This window comes from Elephantulus edwardii, unplaced genomic scaffold (genome assembly GCF_000299155.1).
Source record: "Elephantulus edwardii isolate Elephantulus edwardi_28Jun2011 unplaced genomic scaffold, EleEdw1.0 scaffold00001, whole genome shotgun sequence".
In the NCBI taxonomy this organism is placed as follows: Eukaryota; Metazoa; Chordata; class Mammalia; order Macroscelidea; family Macroscelididae; genus Elephantulus; species Elephantulus edwardii.
Window position 1 is genome coordinate 16,085,907 of NW_006399751.1, and position 17,380 is coordinate 16,103,286.

At 40.5% G+C, this 17,380-nt stretch overlaps 1 protein-coding gene across 1 annotated transcript in view; it reads left to right on the forward strand.

Annotated features, from left to right (window-relative positions):
- The window catches only part of HECW2 (HECT, C2 and WW domain containing E3 ubiquitin protein ligase 2), a 328,392-nt gene that overhangs the window by 138,601 nt on the left and 172,411 nt on the right, over positions 1 to 17,380 (forward strand). Inside the window, exons 8-12 of the mRNA XM_006878743.1 lie at positions 280 to 1,641; positions 2,835 to 2,930; positions 13,416 to 13,566; positions 13,945 to 14,048; positions 15,567 to 15,691. Coding sequence (XP_006878805.1) covers positions 280 to 1,641; positions 2,835 to 2,930; positions 13,416 to 13,566; positions 13,945 to 14,048; positions 15,567 to 15,691 — 1,838 coding nt within the window. The remainder of the gene's footprint in view (positions 1 to 279; positions 1,642 to 2,834; positions 2,931 to 13,415; positions 13,567 to 13,944; positions 14,049 to 15,566; positions 15,692 to 17,380) is intronic.

Sequence of the window (17,380 nt, forward strand, 5' to 3'; positions counted from 1 at the left end):
TAAGTTAATGTCTATATTTTGGGAGTATGTTATCCCTGCACTTTGAAACTAGGCTGTAGACTTTCCAGCAGTATATGGCATGGCCGTCTGATTGACAAGAGAGATACAAGTTAAGTTGTACTGTTTGTTGAATCCGAGCAAGGAAGGAAGGAAGGAATGAAGGAAGGAAGGTGATCTTGGTAAAGCAGCTGAATTCTTTTTGAACAGAGTGATAGCAAAGGAATAGGAATTTGCTTTTCCTTGCTGTTTCTTTTCTTTTAATGTTGGTTTCTTGTTCAGATGCCACCCCAGAAGCTGTGGGCACGATTCTTGGAGTCAATACTGTGAATGGGGACCTAGGAAGCCCTTCTGATGATGAGGACCTGCCTGGGACCCACCATGACAACCCAGTGTGCTCCAATGGACCAGTGTCTGAGGACAGCACAGCTGAGGGGACCCCCAAACATTCTTTCAGGACTAGCTCCACTCTGGAAATAGACACTGAGGAATTAACCTCTACTTCTTCAAGGACCTCACCTCCCAGGGGACGCCAGGACTCCCTCAACGATTACTTAGATGCTCTTGAACACAATGGCCCCTCCAGGCCCGGGGCAGCTACCTCCGCAGAGAGGGCCATGGGGGCCTCTCCGAAACTAAGGAGTAGTTTTCCCACTGACACGAGGCTCAATGCAATGCTTCATATCGACTCAGATGAAGAAGATCATGAGTTTCAGCAAGACCTCGGCTACCCTTCTTCCTTAGAGGAGGAAGGCGGGTTGATAATGTTTAGCAGGGCATCAAGGGCTGATGACGTGAGCCTGGCATCTCAGACAAAGCCAGAGGACAACTCGGTTGAGAATGAAGAAGCCTCCACAATTGAAGCCACCTCCTTTGAGGATAAGCCAGAAAATCTTCCAGAGCTTGCGGATAGCTCTTTACCCTCCGAACCAGCCCCAGAGGAAAGTGAAACCGGTCCGGAGCCCCAGCCAGGTGCTGACCAGGGCAGCACTGAGCTGTGTGGCTCACAGGAGGCAGATCAGCCCACCAGTGGAGCAGACACGGGGACCTCTGATACGTCAGGAGGGAGCCGGAGAGCCACCAGTGAGACCGAGTCCCTTGACCAGGGGTCTGAGCCTTCCCAAATCTCCTCTGAAACGGAACCCAGTGACCCGGCCAGGACAGAGAGCGTGAGCGAGGCCAGCACCAGGCCCGAGGGCGAGAGTGACCTGGAGGGAGCCGACAGCTCTTGCAATGAGAGTGTGACCACGCAGCTGTCCTCGGTGGAGACGCGGTGCTCCTCTCTCGAGAGCGCTCGCTTTCCGGAAACCCCAGCATTTTCCTCTCAGGAGGAGGAAGATGGAGCTTGTGCAGCAGAGCCCACCAGCAGTGGCCCTGCAGCTGCGGCACAGGATTCCATATGCACCCCTGGGTCCTTACCTGTGGTGCAGGTGCCCAGTGGGGAGGAGGAGGGGCCAGGTGCAGAAGCAGCTGCTCCACCTGAACAGGAGGAGATGGGGGAGGTCTGGCAGCGGAGGGGCAGCCTGGAGGGAGCCGCGGCTGCCGCCACTGCTGCTGAGAGCCAGCCCCAAGAAGATGGTGATGCTGGGGATGCCCAGGGCACCTGTGAAGGGGCCACCGCCCAGGAGGAGGGTGCTGCTGGAGGTAGGATGCTGAAAGGCCTTGACTTTGCCTCAAGTATGCCTGCTCAGAGAGAAGGCTCGCGGTTTTGTACCTCAATACAAATGTCAGGTCCCAGGTTATCTGAATTTGTTTCCTTAGTGTCCAATTAGTGAAAAGAAGAGTAAGGAAAGGAGGAGTAAGATTGAAAATAGGACCAGTAAGAGGAGGAACCAGATAGAAAATGTACAGATACCTGAAAGCCTTCATCAGGATAAGTAAGGCCTCTTTTCAGAGCTGAGGAGTCTGAGGGACTCAGTCATTCACATAGGTGGTGGCCGCAGTTTGTATCCAGATAGCTAGAGTCCACATTCAAGTCTCTCTTTTATTTTCATTTCTGTGACCAACATCAGCGGCATTCTGTGATCTTCCAACGTAAATAATGCATCTCTACTGAGACCTGTGTTGGCAAATGCAGAACAAAAGCGGGCTGCCAGTGTCACCATGCCTGTAATCTGCGGAGGTTCTCCAGAACGCCCCAGGTCACCCCTCCTCACGCAGAACAGGATGTCAGTGTGCACGGTGCATCAAAGGGACTATTTCTGCAGCCCAAGAAATGTCAACCTCATTAGATGGTTCATTCTGACACTTGAAAAAGGTGTTAGTATCTGAGGATGGAAATGTGCACATAAAATTTGTATTTTTATCTCCGTAGATGTGACTTGATAGATGACTCCTTTCAATGACTCCATTAAAGATTCATTGAGAAGTCAAAGGATAATTTCATATGCTTAAATAGCACAGACTTAAAATGCTGAAGGATTTTCTTATTCTGAAATTAATTTTTCTACTTCCTCTCTCCTCTCCTTTCCATTCTCTTATCCTGCTCTCTCCAACTCATTGCTGTCATGACTTGACCCTAAAGCATTAATAAATCAGTGTATAACCAGAAAAGAGGCCACAATGGGGGGAGGCATTGGTAAGGAAAAGGTACAGAAAGCATACATACAGAAGCTAGGTGGGCCTCATTCTGAAGGACCTTCTTCCGATTAAGCATTCACTCTTAGTCTCTTCTTTCATTTCTGGGTCTTTATCTCTGAAGTGAGACAGAAGACAGAAAAGGAACTCTGACCCCAGAATTTATAGTAGGTATTTTTATAAAGACTGTTTTGGTGCTGATGGGGAAAGCAGTGCCAAAGTAACGTTTTTTTTCTTTTTCTCCTTACCTTTAATCCCAGGTTCCCAAACCAACGGCCATCAGCCATTGCGTTCGCTGCCTTCAGTGCGCCAGGATGTGAGCCGGTATCAGAGGGTGGACGAGGCTCTCCCACCAAGTGAGGGCCTGTTAACTCACCTTGATCAAATGGTGCAGGGATGACAGACAGACCCATTCCAGGGGGTTTAAAATGTGCATGTGTGAGCCCCGAGATAAAGGAATCTGGGAGCTGTGACTTGACATTGAGGATGTAATCTAGAAAGTTACTGAGGGATGACTCTCTCCTCCTACTCTCCCCACTGAGCGAAGACAGCTGAGAAAGAAGAAAATATTATAATGCCAGAGAGTAAATATTGTGATCGTGGAAGCAGATCCAGATCTTTTGGGCAGTTGGGTAGATAATAGGCTTAATTCAAGCCTAATAGCATGAATTTTCAGTTAGTAGACAAATTGACATAATCTTTCAGGAAAACCTCCCTCTGTGTAATATACTGCATTTTGTATGCATTTGTATAATTTTAAATCATTAAGCACAGGATTCTAACATTTTTCTTAGTAATATGCAGGGAAGTGCCTTTAATTGCAGAAATTAGTCTACCACTTAATTTGAGAAGTGGTAATTATCTAGGAATTTGAAAGATATTTCATTTCTTTTACTTTCAAGAAGCACTTAGTACTTACAAGAGAGATGATTGAGGGATAATAGGAATCCTGGGAAATAGGCATTCAGAGGTGTGAGAGATGACCAATTTTAATCTGGACAAAATTTAAAGCTCTACTTAAGTTTCTAAAGTCCCTTACACCAGTGATGCTCTGTGTGAGCAAAGCATTTCAAATGAGCAGTTAGGAAAAAATTTTGTAAAGTACCACTCTTTCACCATTTCACTACTTTTCCTTCTTATTCACCCACTCAGCTTATATGTGGTCATATCAAGATACCAATGGTCTGGGCCTTCTGGTAGGACCTAAAGAGCTGAAATGCCCACTGGTTCGTTTTGATGAGTGCCAACAAGAACTCCACAGACTTTATGGAGTATGTCAAAACATTAGCACGGGGAAAAAATACCAACAACATTTAGCATGAGCTCTCCCAAACTCTGTTGTGCATATAGCCTTTCCTTATTCAGATAGCTGGAGACCTGAAGGCTTTTACTCACACGAAATCTATCATTTTAAGCAGTAATTTTTTAAAGAAAGAAAAACATAGACCACAAAATTAGCTATTGTGTTCTCTTAATTATATGTTGGGGTGGGGGGGGTGGAAGAAAAGAACCTTCCTCATTGTTTACCTTTGGAGAAAAGATTAGCAGTGGGAAAGAAAATATTCCTGGGGCGGGGGCATTTTACATAGAAATAAAGCAAATGAGGAGTACCAGGAGATTGTTCTGGAAGAACCTTGTTTCTAATTGTATATATAGAGGTTAGTATTAATTCATTTCAGGGATCTGGTTAGGGAGCATATGTGTTGCATGAGTACATTATATAAATGCCATCCTTCCAGCCACTTCCAATCTGAGTTTTACTGCGCACTGTAGTTTTGGACAAATTGCTTTAGAGAAATCTGCTGTCAAGGACTTCTGAAGAGCAAGGATGTCAGTCTAGAGACTGAGGTGCACTTGATGTAGGCCATCATCTTTGCAGTTGCTTACTGTGCATCAGAGATCTGGACAGTAACCAATGGTATCAGAAGAAGAATTTATGCCTTTGAGTTGTGGTGCTGGAAAAGAATTTTAAACATATCATGGGCTGCCAAGAGAACTAACAGGTCTGCCCTGGAGAGGGTAAAACTAGCTAGGCTGGTCGTTGGAGGCAAGGATTTTTAGTCCATTTTCATATACTTTGGGTATGTTGTCAGAAGGGGCCAATCTTTGGAACGGTCAAGGGACAGCATAGGAGAGGAAGACCCTGGATGAGATGGATTGACACAATAACTGGGTAATGAGAGTAGGTGTGTCAGAGCCAGTGAGATTGGCTTAGGATAGAGCAGGGTTCAGAGTTATTGTGCAGAGGGTTGCTGTGAGTCACAAGCGGCTTGATAGCACAAAACAACTACTTTTCCTACATAGGTGTGGGCTCCACTGTTTGTGGTATTTCAGTATATTTCTTTACATAAGACTATATTTTGGAAACAATTTTATAATTTGAAGTTTATTTTACTAAGTTGGTATATGCAAAAACAATTAACAACAATTTAGTGGTGAATGTGATGAATGATATAAAGAGGAGAGAAATTTTCAAGGTGGCTCACCCATATGGAGTGATTTTCAGGGTTGGCAGTGGAAGATGTTACCGTGTAGGGGACTTTGTGGTGTGTGGAGTGTCTTCCATTAGTGTGTGATGTATGCTTTTAGCATTTAGTAGGTAAAGGCAAGGTTGTTAAAGATCCTGCAGTGTTAGGACGGTCCAATACACTGAAGAGTTTTGCTGCTCATAATTCTTACAGATGCCTACTTAAAAATACTTCTCTAGAAATAATATTCTTAAGTAAATTGCATCCAGAATTATTTTTGTTTTTAAAACCTCATAACTGATAATGCCTCTAAGAGTTTAAATATGTCCATGTATGAGTGTCTGTATGCACACCCACACATTTTAGTGTCAACTAACTTGTGAATTAGGGGATTCATATTATTGTGGATAGGTTACAGATGATGGCCTGAGCATACCTGATCTCTCTCTATTCCAGTCTGTCCCCTCTGTCATACATGGCTTTGTCACCTTCTATCCCTATGGGTCTCTCATCCTTAGACTGTTTTGTTACTTTGCTGCCCTGGCTGATTGTCCCACCACACGGGGCCCTCTGCCACGTTGGACCGTGCCTCTGACTTTGCCTGGAACCATCTGCCTTCCTACAGCACGGTCCTAAGAGGCCTAGGTAAGGCACATCTGGTGGAGAGCGCAGGTTGTTCCCTCTCAAAATCACCAGCAGAAACTTTTTATGGTGAAATTTTTAACTCTGTCAATTATTCTACCTCAGACTCACCAGGTGTTTTTCTTTTACAAAGCATCTTCATATGATTGCCTTTATTTTCTTTTCTAGTAGCAATTTTTTTGAGGTGAATCAGTCAGGGTTTATTATCTCTAATTCTCTTCCTTTATATATTAAAAAGGAAATTGAAGCTCAGAAAAATTAAGTAACTCTTTTAATGGCTTTCATACAATTATATATTTACATTGTGTTTCATTCATGTACATTATGTTCCATAGAGTCCCTCATTTACATAGTTTCATACACTTATCCATGTACACTATATCCCATATAATTAATAACCATTGATCTTTGATGTTTCAAACGGTCCTCTCACTGAATCTTTCCTATTCCCTCCCTCTCCCCCTCCCGCTAATCCACACACTAAAATCAGCTCTCCTAGTGATTTCCACTTTCCCCTTTTCACTCCTCTTCTACCTTTCCCCTTCCTCTCTCGGACATTTACACATATTACTAATTATTCTTCTATTTTTAATAATAATGGTCTTAGGCAATATTGGTTTTTATGAGACTGAGTTGTTTCATGCAGCATAATTAATGTTCTCCGGATTCTCCCATGTTATATAATATTTTACAAACTCATTATTCCTTGATGTTGCATAGTATGCCATTGTGTGAATGTACTGAAGTTTCAGTTCATTCATTTGTTGATGGGTATTTGGACTGTTTGCATCGTCTTGCTGTTGTTAATAACACTGCAGTGAACATAGGTGTACATACCTCCATTCACGCCTCAGTTCTCATTTCCTTGTGGTCTATTCCTAACTTGTTTAAGATCCTGTGCAGAATCACAAACAATCCTTCCTCTCTACTCAGAATTCGTTTGGTTTCCTCTAATTTGAGAAGGGATCCCTGGGTGGTGCAAATATTTCACGTACTCAGCTGGTCATCAAAAGATTTGCACTTCAAATTCTATCCAGAGATATCTTGGAAGAAAGGCCTGGAAATCTACTTCTGAAAAATCAGGCATTAAAACCCCTATGGGATATAAATTTGTAAGCAAACCAGTATAAAATAAAACTTAAAAATCAAGAACAAAACCCTAGTGGACACAGTCCTCTTCTGCAAAGCATGGGGTTGCCATGGGTCAGAATTGATTCTTATTTCAACCTGGACCTGAAAATATTGGGACTGTTGGGGCCATCATGTGGCCAAATGAGTTAAGTTTTGAAAGTTTGATTAGAGACAGAGCAGTGGCTTATATTGTGGTATATTTTTTACTGAACAAAGGAACGCCTCAAACATCAGTGTTTGTGAGAACTTAGGATATTAAGCTTAAAAGTCTTTCTAAGTACCCAGCTTTTCTCTCCTCTGACATAAGGCTACACAGCAGAACCCAATTTCCCATTTGGCCTTTCACACACGTGAGAGAAGTAGCTGCCGTGTCCAAGTACCTCCAGTCACTGTCTGTGTCACTGTCATGAGAGGTGTCCTCCTATAATCATCTCTGCCAAACTCAGCAGTGCTTCTCCTGCTCCGCGTAGGTCACCTCCATGTACCTGTGAGAGAACATTGTACTAGGATTTGACTTCTTTTTGAATGGTTGTGTGTTCTACGTGCTTTTCTGCACAGTTTATTTAACAATTACTGTTGAGATCTTTGCATAGCAGCAGGTCCAGAACTTCGTTTGTGTGTGTGTGTGTGTGTGTGAGAGAGATAAATATTCATCTATCACAACATTTACCAATTCAGCATACTGTCATGTGTAATTCAGGGATACCAACTACATTGATTATGTTGTGTAATGACCGCCAACATCTATACCAAATTTCCTATCACTAATAATAGATACTTGGTACATACTAAACAGGGGTTCCCTTTTACCCACTCCCTCCCTTTGCTAGAAAACACTAATAAACCTCAATCCTTAAAAATTTGGTGACTCCATTCTTGATTTTTTCTTTTTATCACTATTACTGTGACTTTTTTTAACTTTATTTTTCTTTTTGTTTAATTTTACTTATTTTTTTGTTTTAACTTTACTTTAAAAGCTTGCTGTCACCCAGTTAAGGAAATTAGATGATGCCCTTTGGGATGCTCCCCCAGTCCTGTTGCTGGCCATCTGGTGTCAACAGACCAGTGTAAGAGCTCAATTTGGGAGCATTTCATATCGTTTCATTTACAGCAAGGCTTTCTTTGTTTACTTCTCCTCCCAGCCTTGGGATATTATTTTGGGATTGCGGAACAGAGCATGGACTAAGTATTAAGACTGCTCAGCTGTGATGATAATCTACCAGTTGGTTCCCAAAGTCTTACTTTGGCTTTGGGGCAGGGTGCTTAGATCATGTGAGCCTTGCAAGTCCTGCCACAGGCTGAGATATGCTCTAATGATTCATAGAAACTCAGAAAGCCCCAGGCCTTGAAAGTGTACAGCATTTGTTAAGAGCACCCGAGTCAAGCAGTTTGGACTTGAACGTGTCCTGAGTGCCTGAGTCATTTGCTAGATCTCCTCATTTTGAAGTGATTAATGGTAATTGTGGCCAGAGGCAGTTCAGGGCTGAAGGCCACTGGGACATTTATCAATGTGACAAATCGTGGTCTTTTTAACTAATACTAAGTGGAAAAAGAAAAACCAGTCAGTGCCTTTTAAAAAACTACTTTTAATTTTTATAAAGCATTCTGATTTCATTTTTAAATACCTTCTCGCCTCCCCACTCCTTATATTGGGCCAAGTGCAATTGTGACTTAACCCGTTCCTGCAGCCAAAGACAGTATGAAATTACGGTAGAAGTGCTTTTTCTCAGTCAAACTAACATTTTCTAGGAGTAGGAAAGATTCTAGATAAACAGCCTGTATTCCTGGAATCTGATTTAAAAAAAAAACAACACACCAGAATTTTTGCTGTTTTCTTAGGGTTGGTGGTTTTGTGTTGGGTAGGGATCACAGGGTGAGGTCCAAACAACTGTGGAGGAACATTGGTCATTTTAAGATTTATGCATTCTCTTTATTAAAGAATGTTTTAAAATTTAGGAGGGCCTAAGGGAAGGCTGTTTGTGAAACATATAATTGATCTTAGAGTTTCTACTGCATTAAAGGATAGGAACTCTTATCACTAGAGCTTAACATTAGATTTTGACTGGGTGAAAGTTAGTACTTTTTTGTTACTTTCTAAAAAAGGAAAGATTGAGATACAGAATATACAATTACTTCATAATTTAACTTTTTTCCCAAATCTAGTATGCATACACAAGAGAACAAGATGTTTGGTGCCAAAGTGGATAAGGCCTTGGCAGCTAAATGAATAACAGGCAGTTTCCACCCACCAGCCATTTCACAAGAGAAAGAGACGACAACTTGCTTCCTCAGCCAAAGTGGGCTTTTCTGGTGGTTTCAGAGCCCTGCTCTTCAGTGTCCACAGCCACTGTGCCATTGTCATCGTTTTCAGGTGCCATCGAGTCCAGTACAACTCACAGAGACCCTTTGAACAACAGATCTGAGCCCTGTGATGTCCTGCACCATTCTTCTCATCCCTGACACACTCGGGCCTGTTACAGCGGTCACTGCGTCACTCTATCTTGTTGAGATTGTTCTTCTCTTTCACTGATTGGAGTGTCACCTTTCCAAGCATGATGTCCCTTTCTAAGGAAAAGCCTCTCTTAACAACATGTCCACAGTGTGTGAGTCAAAGCTTCATCATCCTTGCCTCCAAGGCTCTCTGGTTACACATTCTCTAAGTCATAACTGTTCCTGGTGGGGTTTTTTATTATTGTTGGTTTTTGTGTGCCTCTGTGTGTGTCCTGGTGCTTTTTGTTTTTCTTTGTTTTTTTTTTTTTTGTTGGGTTTTTTTGTTTTGGTTATTGTTTTAAAATCCAGGGTTCTTACTGGCTTCTTCCCATGATCATGGTAGATTCATAGATTCCATGGGATATTCAGTACTGTCCTCCAGAACCACAAATCAAAGGCATCAACTTTTCTGTCGTCCTCAATTGTTGTCCTGCTCTCAGCAGCATCACAAGTGATTGAAAAGATCATAGCTTAAATCAGGCACACCAAAGTCTTTAAACTGACATCCTGACTCTTTAGGCTTTTAGAGAACTCCCTGGCAGATGACTTTCCACTGCCTGTGCTCTTGATAGTCTGACCACTGTTAGGCTTAATTAAATAGAATTTCGTTTGTAAAATCTGGCCTAGACATAAGACACTTCCACAGTGTCTCTGGTTCCTTCCTGGGTCTCCTTAGTATAGTATTCATAGAATTTCACAACTGGAAGGGACTTAATGTGTTTAATTCTGTCTTCTTGATTTTTCAGACAAAAAACCTCATTTGAAGAGGTGTAGTAGCTTGTTCTGTGTTATGTAACAAAAGCATGACAAATCCATAACCAGAAACCAAACCTCTTACTTCTCAGTTTAATACACATCACACACATAGACCTTCTCTCTCTCTCTCCTTCCCTCCCTCTCCCTCTCTCTTTCCCTCTCTCTCTTTCCCCCTCTTTCTCTCTCTCCCTCTACCTTTCTCCCTCTCTCTCTGCCTCCCTCTCCCCCTTTCTCTCACCCTCTCCCTTTCCTTTTTTTATCACTATACCCCATTTTACAAAGTGGCAAGAAAAGCAGGTAAACGTTAATATTTCAGTATTCTGATCAGTTCTGGCTGATTTTAGCACTGCCTTGTCTAAAAAGAGCTCTGTGATATTGTTGTTAGGTGCTCTTTAGTTAAGAAAGACTCATAGCCACTCTGTGAACAGACCTGAACTCTGTCATGGCCAGTGCAATCCTTAACCTCTCCTATAGGCTTGAGCTCGTGCTGCAGTCACTATGTTATTCCACATCTGTGGGGTCTTCCTTTCTTTCACTGACCTTCCATCTTTCTAAGCATGATGGCCCTTTCCAAGAAATAGCCTTTCATAGAAACGTGTCCAAAGTATGAAGAAGGAGAGATGAAGCTTCACTCTCCTTGCTTCCAACATGCATGCTTATGGCACCTTTACAAAGACATAGTATTTATTTGTCCATTGGCTTCTTGATGTTATTGTTGTTGTTGATTGCCTTTGAGTCGAGCACGACTCATAGTGGCCCTATGAACAAAAGGCCTGAAGCCCCTCTATACCTGTGACATTTATCAAAATTCATGGTTTCCAGAGGCATGTTGTTTCGGAAATGGATTAGGCTTAATTAAACAGAATGATGATTATGTTGTAGTTATTTTAAATTATTTGTTCCTTTATTACACTTTATGTGTAAGAAAAACCCACCCAACAGCACCAAGGAATAAAGACCTGGTGATCTGCTTCTAGAAAGATTACAGCCAGAAGAATCTATTTCACTTTGCAATGAGCAGGAACTAGTTCAACAGGAATAGATGTTGTTTGTTTGGGTTTTTATGTTAAGGTATAGTTGTCAGCACATTTAGACATTTTTCCAACCAAGTGACTGTCCTGTGGGCCACATAAACATTTCGTGTGGTGCATTGTTACTTCTTTTGTTCCAGGAAAAATTCTCTTTGAAGTTTTATCTTGTGCTCCCCCCCCCCCATGATCTCTTTTGTCAGAAAATGGAAAATTTGAAACAGTGTGTTTTCTTTTCTGCCTTAAGTGCCAGGAAAACTCAGAGCCAAATTTTAGAAATAACCTTATCTTTGGAGCTTGGCAGCTTCAATGCTTGCTTTTCCTTCTAGTTGTTTTCTATTCTGTTTTTATCCTGAATTGACCTACTCTACATTTTTTAGGTGCTAAGCTCCTGAAAACATTCTTGGGGCAAGGATTGGGCATTTGTTTTCTTAGGCATTTAAGGTGACATAGAGTGTGGGCCTAGCAGCTGTAGTGAAAATCAGGGAACTCGTGACTTAGGAAGAAGGAGTTAGTTGCACTGCCAACCCGGTCCTGAGACCAGCCACACCCTGGGAGAAACAGGGGCAGTCACCTCCCCTGTGATTTTACTACCCCTGAAAACTTGCTGGAGGTTCACCTACAAGTCAGTTCCAACTTGGTGGTAGAAGAGCTGTGAGAGAGAAGTGCGATGGTTGCATCTTAGGGATGGAAGGCCAACAGGGAAGGTGCAGTGGGCATGGGAAAGGAGAGACGGCCGTGGAAAAGGAGTTGGGGAACATGGTTTCTGAAGATGCTTCAGTTCTACTATATTTCAGCATATCACAAGCTGAAAATGAGGTGTTTTAGGAAAGTCATTGATGGGTTTATCTAGCTAGACCCCATGATTTCCCACTTGACAGGCTGATTGGTTATGAGTCTGTTACCTGGAAAGATAAGCAGCATTGAATCACCTCTTGTTTGTGCAGTGCTATTCCCCAGTACAATTTATCTGTCTTGTGATTTGTCAAAATCACAATGTGCTGAAATCAGGGAAAAGAGCCCTTTTGCATTCTCGATTGAAGCAGCCCACCGTGATAATCTCTTTAGAGGACCTGTGAGGACCTGGTATAGGCTGGTCTGCACCATGCAGGTTTTTCTTACCCTCAGAACTTTATTGGAATATTTGTTCAGCTCACTTCTAGACAAAATGCCATGGAGTGAACAGAAGAAAGTGTATGTATATGTATATATATTTTTTTTTTTTTTCATCTCAAGTGATAGACTCCTGGTTGTCTGTTGATAAATCATGTGATCATGTGGTGGGTTTTTAAGATAATTGTATTGCTCAAGAAAAAGGTGTTCATTAATTTTTTTAATGCACAAAGAAATAGACAATTATAAAGAACTTTTCTTATTAAAGAATAGCTCGATGTTGTTTTCATATGTTTCTTGAATAAATTATCCTTTTCAACTGCAATACTTTTCAATATTTTGCCTTTGAAAGAAATTAACCCATGCTCTGTGAATTTTTAATAGGGAAGTGGCTTTTCAGAGAATCATAGAGGTGCAATATTTAGCTTTGAACACCAGTCTGTTGTCTGTTTTTAACGAACATACACACATGTATTTACTTACAAAGAATAACATACTTTATAGGTTTAACAGTTAAACATCATTAAATAGTCTTTTAAAACCTGATGTTTATATGACTCTAAAGTCAAGAAATTGCTCTTCCTCTGAAAACCTTTTTCATTATTGGAAAAAGTGCAAATGGGAGTTTGTAGATAACAATCCTGTTTGATCACTGAGCTAACATTAATTAATTACTTTTATTTTGAAGATTTAATTTATTAAGATTATATATCAGTATGCTTGTGGATGTTCCTAGCTATCAGTCTTTCATGTAGGCTCTAGAAAAAATATGGAAAATAAATTCTTTTTTGGTGAAAATAAATTTTAGTACCAATTTGTATGTGAATATATAATTAAATTGTTAAGGTATCAATTACTTGTAATTTTTAAGAGCTGGTGCTCATCTATGAAAGGTGACCGTTATGGACAGGTTTAGAAAGATTCTGTGCATTCATAGATCCTTTAAGGGATTAGTGTTAGACACACCAGTAGACACCCCAAATTGGGGTTACTCGATGGCAATTGCTTGGTTCTTGCTTTATACTTATAAGATATGCTTAATAACCAAGCCACAAAAGATTCTGGAGTGTACTGAGGGATTTTGCAGAATGCCATTTGTTAACAGTCCAATTAGAGCACATCAGACAAAGAATACAGATACTGAACTTAGTGAACCATGTTAATGATCTCAGAGCCTCCTCTTGATACTTCTTGGTGCATTACTGCTATTTAGACTGGGAGGCACGCATTGACAGCCATGGGAGGATCTTTTACGTGGATCATGTAAACAGAACCACAACGTGGCAGCGACCAACAGCTCCCCCAGCTCCACAGATGCTTCAGAGGTCCAACTCCATCCAGCAAATGGAGCAGCTGAACCGGCGGTGAGGATGGACACTTTCCTGCCAACCTAAACTTTTAAAATCTGTTGTTTTTTGAGAGCTAATTTTATGGAGCATATAGTTGCTATTTTTCTTAACAATATTAAGACTTAGTTTTCCCTTATAAAGGCCAAAATCTTGTCTTAAGTTTTGTGAGTATATAAAGAAAATGCTTAGCAAATGATGGCAAGAAGAAGTTACAAGCTATGGATTTTAATAGACAATACATGGCCCAGGAAGACCAGAGGGTAGATTGTTTAGCAGAGGGAGTTGGATACAATTGAGGCTGAGAAGATAGTGACAACTTAGGGGACTGTGAGGGAGGAGTTGAAGCCTACCTTTTAGAGTCTCCTATAATGTAACTCTAGGTTATGATTTCAGATACCAGAGTATCCGCAGAACCATGACTAATGAGAGGCCTGAGGAAAATGCCAGTGCTCTTGATGGGGCAGGGGAGGAAGCTGACTTTCACCAAGCCAGTGCAGGTAAGAATTAGTGAGTTGGTTTGCCGTTATGTTTTTTCTTTTTCCTTAATCTCATGAAAGTAGAAAGAATATAAACAAGGCTTTCCACAAAATGAAGATTTTTCTTTTAGAGAATTTTTGAACTTTGGGAAGATCTAGTAATCCAACTCCAAAAGCAGAATTCACTGGAGACTGCTTCTAATCTTAAAACAAATGTTGTTGTGTTTAGGGTTCATTGAGTCAGCCAAACAGAATATAAATTCTTTTCATCTCCAGATATGTGCAATAGTGGGAAAAAACTTCATCAATGAAAAACCATAAGGATGAATTAAAATACTGATAATGACTAGCAACAGTATTCAGTTTACTTGATAGTATAATTAAAGAGCTCTGGCAGTGCGTCATTTATGCAGATGAAATAATCTTTCTGGCTGAAAGAGAGGAGTACTTGAAACACTTGCTGCAGAAGATGAAGGACTATATATAGCCTTCAACATGGATTGCATCAAAACATCAAAATAACAAAGATCCTCATCCCCAGGTCAATACACAACATCATGATATATGGAGAAAGGACTGAAGTCAGATTATTTCTTCTTTCTTGGATCAAAAGTCAACACTCTTGATGCCAGCAGTCAGGGAGATGCATTATTTGGAGTAAGTCCACTATCAAGGACTTCTCCAAAATACTGAAGAGCAGTGATATACATTTGAAGACTAATGTGTGCCTAATTCAGGCTATGGTCTTTTCAGTCACTTGCTAAGCATGTGAGAACTGAACAGTAAATAAGTATAACAGAAGAATTGATGCCTTGAGCTGTGGTGTTGGAGAAGAGTCCTAAATATTCTATGGAATGTCAAAAGAACAAAGCTATATCTTGGAAAAATGAAGCTTGAGTGCTTCTAACAAGTAAAGATGATGAAGGATTATCTGTTATAGTTTGGGCATGTTGCTAAGAGTAGATGCCTTAGAAGGGTCATCATGCTTGGAAAGTGGAGGGCGAGTGAAATAGAAGACCTTCATTGAGGTGGACTGACAAAGTGACTGCAGTAACGGGTTCAAATGTTTTAGAGATGAGAAAGGCGCAGGATAGGACAGAGCTCAGGCCTGTTGTTTGTAGGGTCACTATGAGTTATACTCAACTCAGTGGCACCTAACAACAAAAACAACAGAGATGCAATTTTTCTGTGCCCGACTGTTAATAGGTTGATAGTTCAAATCCACCTAACAGCTCCAAGGGAGGAAGACCTGATACTTTGCTCCATGAGGAGTACAATTCAGAAAACATAATGTAGCAATTGTATATTGTCCAAAGGAGTCATTTTGAATTGAAATAAATGCAGTGACACCTAAAAAGAGCAGCCAAGTTTTATGTCTAAATTTTTGAAAATACTCTGATTAAAATAATAGCTAATTATTATGGACAATGATATAGGTAATTCTTGGGATCTTTTGAATATTATAAATTTGAATGAGTAGATGTATGTCCACCATGTGGAAAGATTCCTGTGAATATCTCTGTGGTCTGTTGCATGTAGATTTCCGACGGGAGAACGTGCTGCCCCACTCTACCTCCAGATCCAGGCTCACATTGCTGTTACAGTCTCCCCCCGTGAAGTTCCTCATCAGCCCAGAGTTCTTCACCGTGCTGCATTCTAACCCTGTGAGTATGGAATCTGAAAGAACAAGATGGACAAAGAAACAGACCAAATAAAGTGACTTTACCAATAAGAATCTTTACATCTAGCATTTGCTGAGCACTAAGATTTTTGTTAAGAATCACATTTATGTTTAGTCCAATGTATTCAGTCCAAACAAAACAGTAAATTAGACTAAAATGTCTCTTTTACTTTACATGAAGCACAGAGGAGTTAATTAACACCCTAATACTACTAAATGATATAATTTGGAATAAAATAACAGGGATGTAGACTCAAGGTTCTATCTTCTTAATGAAGAAACACAATTGATTGCCATCGAGTCAGAACTATCTCATAGCTGACCCTCAATCAGGTTTTCAGAGACTATAATCACACAAAAGAAGATTGTCCGTCTTTCTTCTTTGACTACATTATAAGCCTGTTGTTGTTGTTGTGTACCGTAGAGTCAGAGCCAACCCATAGCCGACCCTCCAGTGGATTTTCAGAGTCAGTTAATCTCATGGGAAGAGATTGTACAAAAATAAATAAAGTGCCTGAACATTAAAAGGAGACAATAGGAAGATTGGTTTTGAGATAATAGTGGCATTACCAGGTGAATTGAATTGCTAGCCTTTGGGATGGAAGCTAAGAACAAGCCATTTGTACCACGTAGGGGTATTTGAAAGAAAGAATATGAAATTTGTGTACTGAGGCAAACAAATCAGAGGACAGTAAGTCAATAAATTGGAGAGAATATCGACAATGCATGGTGTGGTGTGGGAAACCGGTATTTAAATTTTTTTTCAAGATTCACAATGAAAACTTTAGGGTGAAATTTAGGATCAGTAAGAAAAAGGAAGACTCTCAAAGGAGTAGATTGGCACAATGGCTCCAGCAATGAACACAAGCACGGTAAAATTGTGAGGAAGGTGGAGGACCAGTGTTTTGTTCTGCTGTGTTTCAGGTCCATATGAGTGGAAACCAAGTCAGTGACTCGTGTGTGTGTGTGTGTGTGTGTGTGATAGTAACGAATTTGTATTTATTTATTACTTTGTAATTTTTAAAGTTTGGATCATTGGTAAAGGGATTTTTTTTATGTACAAAATTTTCACAATACAAAAATATCATTAATAAGAATAAAACATGAAATTTCTTCATTGGAAGAAAATAGATACTTCTCTAACATGGAAAAGAAGCCGGTGAGAATAAGAGCCTGGGCTATTTTTGGCAGGTGCTGTAGAAGGGGCAAAATCACTGAGGATTAGCCTGATGGAACATCTTGCTACCACTGAGTCGATCCTGAGTCACAGCAACCCCATGGGACAGAGAGAATCACCCCACAGGGTCTCCAAGGCTCTAAATCTCTCTCTCTCTCTTTGTTTTTTTAGATTTTAATGAAAGCTTGTAAAGAACTTGGATTTCCATTCATTCATTGTTGCATATTTTTCTCCCTGTCCCCCGTCAATGCAACAAGAATATTTATGTTTTTCTCCTTTTGATAATGTATCTACTCTAGAAACTCTACTCCTCTGATTTTCAGTAGAGCACTGAAAATGTTCATTTCAGCTAAGAATATAAATCTTTTCATTAACCAGAATTAAAAAGAAATTTCTGCTTTTTATCCATTTTTCTAAATGTAAGTTATTTTTACTGTTTCCTTTACCCATTTACACTAGCCCTAAATTTTTTTAAATTTAATTTTATTTAATGAA